The sequence below is a fragment of the Gymnodraco acuticeps genome, unplaced genomic scaffold (genome assembly GCF_902827175.1).
Source record: "Gymnodraco acuticeps unplaced genomic scaffold, fGymAcu1.1, whole genome shotgun sequence".
In the NCBI taxonomy this organism is placed as follows: Eukaryota; Metazoa; Chordata; class Actinopteri; order Perciformes; family Bathydraconidae; genus Gymnodraco; species Gymnodraco acuticeps.
This window is the reverse complement of record NW_022990267.1, coordinates 29,570-37,087: the sequence shown is the minus strand read 5'-3', so window position 1 is coordinate 37,087 and position 7,518 is coordinate 29,570. Positions and strand designations below refer to the sequence as shown.

The 7,518-nt window shown below is 40.4% G+C and overlaps 1 protein-coding gene across 4 annotated transcripts in view; it reads right to left on the bottom strand.

The window, feature by feature from the left end:
• Positions 1-415: 415 nt before the first annotated feature.
• The window catches only part of lrrc28 (leucine rich repeat containing 28), a 29,430-nt gene continuing 22,327 nt past the window's right edge, over positions 416-7,518 (bottom strand). For all 4 annotated transcript variants that reach the window (XM_034220748.1, XM_034220749.1, XM_034220747.1 and 1 more), the window contains 6 exons: positions 5,311-5,517; positions 4,134-4,236; positions 3,665-3,822; positions 2,410-2,584; positions 1,426-1,531; positions 416-1,364 (listed from right to left, as the gene is read on the bottom strand). In XM_034220748.1, coding sequence (XP_034076639.1) covers positions 1,462-1,531; positions 2,410-2,584; positions 3,665-3,822; positions 4,134-4,236; positions 5,311-5,517 — 713 coding nt within the window. In that variant the 3' untranslated portion in view covers positions 416-1,364; positions 1,426-1,461. The remainder of the gene's footprint in view (positions 1,365-1,425; positions 1,532-2,409; positions 2,585-3,664; positions 3,823-4,133; positions 4,237-5,310; positions 5,518-7,518) is intronic.

The following is a 7,518-nucleotide window of genomic DNA, read 5'->3' as shown; positions in this document are numbered from 1 at the left end:
AGTTTTCCCACTTTATTTCACATTTTAATTGTAAATATTACAGGAATTTACAATTATTTTCTCAATGGTTTGTGAATAAAATGTCAGAAAACAGTGAAAAAGTGTCTTCCAGTTTCCCACAGTCCAACGTGATGTTTTAATGTTGTGTCATTTAAAATAAATATGATATAAATCTACATATTTCCGAGGCCAAAAAGAGCATTTTCTGAAATCTTTGCATTCAAAATCAGTAGATAATGAAAACACATGTTCCATATATTACTCTATTGTTGCTTATTGAGGTGTGGGGTTTATCATGTCTTTTCTCAAGCATTTAGCAACTCAACAGGAAAGGCACCAACACACAGATTGAGTTGAAGATACAAAGTGTGACATGAACATTATACCAACGTGAATAAAGGAACAAACAACAAAAGTCAAACGAGTCAATATTTACTGAAACACAGTCAACACAAAAGACACATTAGAAATTAGACAACATTAATAATCAACACACAAGCATCAGTTACCCAGGAGACCTCCAACTGAACAGACCTGGAGCAACAACGGCATCATTCCTTTTACTTACGTTTAAACATGAACCTTAAACATGTAGCATATCCAATCTGCCACTGACTATAACACACACACACACACACACACACACACACACACACACACACACACACACACACACACACACACACACACACACACACACACACACACACACACACACACACACACACACACACACACACACACACACACACACACACACACACACACACACACACACACACACACACACACACACACACACACACACACACACACACACAATCAAAGGACAAAATGAATCATGCTTTACAAGAACTAAGGGATCGTCATTCTCTATTCAACAAAAGTTTAATATTTAAGTGGTGCTTTATTCCAACGATGGCTGACCGGGGCAAACGTGCAACAACGGTCCTTCCATTCGGAGAAACACGCAGCTGCTTCAGAAACGAGTTAAATATAAAAACACAATCTTGAACTCACTGAGAAATATTCAAAAACGGTAGTAAAATTAAAAGTTAAAGATAAAAGTTTATCCTCAATAAATGTTTGCGTGGAATACTTCAGCTGTCATCATGTTAGTTTAACACACACACACACACACACACACACACACACACACACACACACACACACACACACACACACACACACACACACACACACACACACACACACACACACACACACACACACACACACACACACACACACACACACACACACACACACACACACACACACACACACACACACGTCTTTGGTGAGGTTCTCAACGAGCCTTGTGTCCATAAAATAAAAAAACCTCCTAACATTCTGCGTCTGCTTCTCTTAGTAATGTTCCTGAAAGATCCACAAACAAAACGAACCGTTCATCTGCCGCTCTCTGGACGAGTGAGTGTGTGTGTGTGTGTGTGTGTGTCCTCATCCCTGCAGGTAAAAGGTCCGGAGGCAGTGACTGGAGCAACAATAAGCCACAAAACTCACCGTCGTCCTGCGGAGGAGAGAAGGGAGAATAAATAAGGGTTATTTTACACAATAAATGCGTTCAAGTTATATTTTATAGACTAAAAGTATGTTTCAAATCTAAAATAACTCAAACGTTATTAGATATGGGTGTTTTGTTTTAAGCTGAAGCATCAATGTGTTTTTTGTAATTGCAGGTGTTGACTATATTAGACATTATATATCCATATGTATTTGTTTTTATAGAAATATATTTATACAACTACACAGATTTACCTTTTTAGTTTCAGATATCCTGTTCTTCACAAGTTAATATTTACCCACTATATTTTGTGAAGTTATCTTTAAAATGTAAAGAATTCTGATGTTTATACTTGAAATAAGGAAATAACTCTTTTTATTCTAGTTTGAACTAAACTAAGGTGCGTCTGTTCTGTAGTCTGTTCTGTAGAGGTGAGTTATGTCTATAGAGGTGCGTTTGTTCTGTAGAGGTGCGTTTGTTCTGTAGAGGTGAGTTATGTCTATAGAGGTGCGTTTGTTCTGTAGAGGTGCGTTTGTTCTGTAGAGGTGAGTTATGTCGATAGAGGTGCGTTTGTTCTGTAGAGGTGCGTTTGTTCTGTAGAGGTGAGTTATGTCGATAGAGGTGCGTTTGTTCTGTAGAGGTGCGTTTGTTCTGTAGAGGTGCGTTTGTTCTGTAGAGGTGAGTTATGTCTATAGAGGTGCGTTTGTTCTGTAGAGGTGAGTTATGTCGATAGAGGTGCGTTTGTTCTGTAGAGGTGCGTTTGTTCTGTAGAGGTGCGTTTGTTCTGTAGAGGTGAGTTATGTCTATAGAGGTGCGTTTGTTCTGTAGAGGTGAGTTATGTCGATAGAGGTGCGTTTGTTCTGTAGAGGTGCGTTTGTTCTGACCTGCGGTGCACCTTTGCCAGCACGGTGTCGCTCAGAGGGAACAGCTTGGGGAAGGCGGTGGTGAACATGGCCTGACTGCAGCGGTGACAGTGACCCAGAGGGAAGTGGAGCAGCTGGAGGAGACTCTGGGGCAGACAGAGGGGCGGGGGCAGGCTGAGGAGGGAGGGGGCTAGGTCTGGAGACACAGGGAGGGGGGGGGGGGGGGGGTTATTGGACACGTATACAGTCAAAGATGTCACTTCAATGTAATTGGTGCATTACACTTTCTTTTTGGTTCATTCCAATTGTTTCATGGGAAACTGAAATGCATTAGTATTTTCATAATTCCCAGGAATGTCAAAACACTTTTTTAAATGTCTTTATCGCTCGTTTTGAACTTGCAGTGGTTCAACTTGTTAATGTCTTCTTCGCCCCCACGTCTACACCGACCTATGAATCTTTATTACTAATAAACATGCATATAAACATAGTTTTCCGTCAATAATAGGTGTTTAAATGTTGGTGCATTCATTAATTCAAGAGTCATAAATAATAAAGACCATTGCTAAGTGTATTCCTTTAGATTTTGGAAAGTGTTTCACATTATTTCATGTTATTGTGTTGTCATTTATGGTTTTCATCAAAATGGTCTGTATTTGTATGTATTTACATTTTCCTGGTCAGTGAAGCGCTTCAGGCTGTCGCTGTCCGTGGGGCTGAAGGAGCAGTGATTTGTTTTCCAGCGTGTCCCCCTTCTGTCATTTTTGTCTTGGATCTAAACTACAATAGCTAAGCTGAGGGGGGGGGGTAGTATTAAAAACGACAGAAGCATAAGACTTGTCTTTTTTGAACTCGTCAAAGAGATGTCTTTCTGGTTCTGGTTTCAGTCGTTACATAACTGACCCCTGATCAGAGTCAAATAGACCCATGATCAGATCCATGGTCACCTTCCTGAGTGCTGAGATCTACGCTCTCTTGACATGTAAGGCTTATAGAATATGATTATGTATATGTTAAATATAACATCACAGCATTCAATTCTAGATGAACAGAATGTCCATTACACTTCCATTAATATAAAGGGAGGTCAGGTACTCTTTAAAACAGCTGCTAGTTATGGGTACTTTTTACTGAAGTACATTTCAAAGCCCATACTTCTTTACTTTTACTTGAGTAAAGCAGTTTAGTCAGTACTTCTACTTTCACCATAGTATTTTTAAACACGAGTATCTGTACTTCTACTTGAGTAAAGGATGTGTGAACTCTCTCTCCTCACCTGTCTTGCCGTGGTAGTAGATCCGGTGCAGGGCCCTCAGGGCGAGCTCCTCCAGGGGGACCACGTTCTCCGTCTCTGAGTTCATCAACTTCACCTCCGCGGGGAGGCCCACCAGAGCCTGACTCCCCCCCCTTGACATCTGGGCCAACAAACCACACCTGGAGGAGAAACACACATTCAGAGCATGTTCCAGCCCACGTGCTCGGCCAGAAGCAGAAACAAGGATCCTGGGTTTCAGATTGTGTTCAAAAGTTATTTTGACTTGTAATTAAATTAAAGGTGGGGTAGGTAATTTTGGAGAAACCAGCTCGAGTGCGCTAGAATCAGACTTCCTTATGGCATGGCTTCACGTAAACTGGAGTATAAGTGGAATATCATTTTTTTATTGAGCAACAACTTAGCAGGGAGAGGACTTAATGTGTTTTAATATGCATGTGCTTTTGGTTCTAAAAGGGTTGTAATGGTTTACCCGCTGCAGCCGATGACCTTGTTGTAAAGATAGGAGGGAAATCCTATCAGATCCACGTTGCTGTCAACAAACACAAACTGTAGCTCTCTCGATCTGCCCAGATCTGTGTAACACACACACACACACACACACACACACACACACACACACACACACACACACACACACACACACACACACACACACACACACACACACACACACACACACACACACACACACACACACACACACACACACACACACACACACACACACACACACACACACACACACACACACACACACACACACACACACACACACACACACACACACACAAAGGACAAAATGAATCATGCTTTACAAGAACTAAGGGATCGTCATTCTCTATTCAACAAAAGTTTAATATTTAAGTGGTGCTTTATTCCAACGATGGCTGACCGGGGCAAACGTGCAACAACGGTCCTTCCATTCGGAGAAACACGCAGCTGCTCCAGAAACGAGTTAAATATAAAAACACAATCTTGAACTCACTGAGAAATATTCAAAAACGGTAGTAAAATTAAAAGTTAAAGATAAAAGTTTATCCTCAATAAATGTTTGCTTTTGTCTTTTTGGGGGTTTCTGTTAAAGCAAATAGAAAAAGCGTACCCTTACTCCACTATGCTGCACTGTGCACCCCTGCACACTAAATGAGGAATTATTAAGAGCAAAATTGTAATTCCAAGAATGGAAATCCAATCAAATCCTGAGATAATGAAAGTTTCAAATGCCAGCTGAAGTTGGTAGGATTCATCCTCTGGGGACCATGAATATACCGTCAAATTGGAATACATCCATTACTTATTGCAAGATTTGAAGTCAAGCTTTAGTTGGAAGACTGACAGACCCAGCTTGCTAAAATGGTTTGAAAAAGGAAGTTTTAAATCAGTGTAGCACCCCCTGTTTGATCAGTCTGTAGCCGTGTTTGCATGACGTACTGAATTTAAACACATACATCAGAAGTGAAATTAGTGCTTTGTGATCAAAGGACCGAAAACCAAGCACTGCAGTCTTCTTGCACTATTTTTTATTGTTGTATTTTATTATATATGTTGCATTGTTGGAGCTCAGGTCAGAAACATTCCATTGCCATGTCTACTTTGTGCATATGACAATAAAACCTTTGAACCGTTGAATAAGTTAAGCTGCCTACCGAGGGGCAGGAAGGTGAGGCGGTTGGCGGCCATCGAGAGATGGTTGAGGCGCTGCAGCCAGCAGAGCTGTCGGGGGAATCGAGTCAGCAGGTTGTGGTCGGCGGTGAGATTCTGCAGAGACACGCAGCGATGCAGACGCTCGGGGAGAAACGTCAGCTGGTTCATGGAAACATCCAGAGTCTCCAGGTCCTGAAGGTCCCCGATCTCTGAGGACACGATGGGGAGGGGGGTTCAAAACAGTGTGTAGGAATAACAGGGACAAATGTTCAGGAACACAATGTCAAAACTTCAAGATTTTCCATGCAAATTCTCAGACTGCAATGCAAATGTTAATAAATATTCCAAACCCAAAAAAAGGACAAGATTTATGTAATTTCTAACAACTGGTTAAGTTCAAATTCTCTCCAACCCTCGTTGAAAAGCAGATCTCTGAGGGGACAGGAGGACACGATGGGGAGGGGGTTGAAAACACAATGTTCAGGAGCACAATGTCTGTGATATAAAGATTTTCCATGAACTTAATTGCAGATGTTAATAACTATTTAAAACAGGGGCAAGATTGTGTAATCAGTTCAGATTCTCTCCAAAAACTACATACAAAATCATTTCCTTTTTTAAAACCTAAAAAAAAGTGCACTGGCTTAAAAAGCACGAGTGGAATAAATTATTATTGGATTTAATAGTCTTGAATTCTTCAAAAAATCTCTCAAAACTCATTTATTCACTCTAGCTTTCAAACTGTGATCAACAACAACTTTACTCGCACTTGGATTAGGAATACGTTTTTTTGTTTTCTTTGTATTGTTTCCGTTCTGATTTGATGTAAAGCGTCGTTGAGCAGGAGAAGCGCTATACAAATCCCATGTATTATTATTACGTTGTAACTTAAATATAATCAATTCTTATTGAATTGAATTATAAACTTATATTTAACACATGTTGTAACTTGTTGAAAGCATTTGTTTTGAGACATGTTGACCTGATTGACCTCTAAATATAAAGGGTAATAACTGTTTTACTTTGAAATGTTGACAGGAAATGCTCTTATTTTGAAGTATAAAGAAGTATCCTGCTCTGAGCTTTCCCGGTTGGTCGATTGATGAAATGAATACGAGATGTGGAGTGCATGTTTACCGTTGTTGTTGTTGTTGTTGTTGTAAACTGCTGCAATAACATACAGTAAAATGCTCAGTTTGGACTAGTTCCACTTCGCAACAATACATAAGCAGATTACAAAGTTAAAATGTGCTATCAGAGCGCATTGAAATATGAAATGCACACCTGCCTGTCATTATTAAAACATATCAGAGTCTTGAAATACAGGGACGATGTTTGTTCAAGAGGCGCTGTTGCCCTCTGCTGGATAAATAAATACTGCAACTCAATGCAGGTGTTCTCTTAAAGGTGTCATGCTGTTTTTATGGAATATATCATGGGTCTCAGATATATACAAATATATAAAAACATGTCTATGTGTTTTGCTCAAAATACCAAAACAGATCATGCATTTTAGACATCCCTCATATCCCTGTATGTCAGCCCTGTTAGAGGAATGCTGATTCGGGGTCCTTAGCTTGAAAAAAAAAGAGGAGGGGGAGCTAATGCCTGCTCAGAATAGAGTGCCACAGTGACGCGTCCTAAAACCCGGAAGAGAGTCAGCATTTTACCACTTCCTGTTCCCTCGTCTCAGAGCCAATGGGATCTCTCCATAGGATTTTGGAAAATAGCTGGAAATAAGGTCTGTGGTCGACTCAAAGTCAAGAGACGGATCACGTTTTGTTCTACGACATTAAATACATCAGCAGAGACCCCACTGGTGATTTCTGAAGAGTTGATGCGTCTGAAAAACGATGGTTGTTAACAAGTGGCTGAATAGGACTACAGAAGTTGTGGAGGACGTTGTACGTCATTACACCGAACACGTAAACACTCCTCTAAGTTTGTTTGCCCTGTTCTGCTTGAGAGCAAGTTCCTGCCTCCTGCAGACTGTTAAAACAAACGCTTCAACTTGTTCCATTTAGAATCTGTAGTTTTGAATATGGATCTGAAGTTGGCGTGACGTTGAAGCAGCCACCCTGCTGTAGTTCGTTTATAGCATAACGTTAGCATTTTGCGACTAGATTTATGATTAGAAAATGATAAAAGTAGGATAGACATGTGGAGATTATCCGGCTGAACAAAACGTGATCCGTCTCTTAAATGTGTCT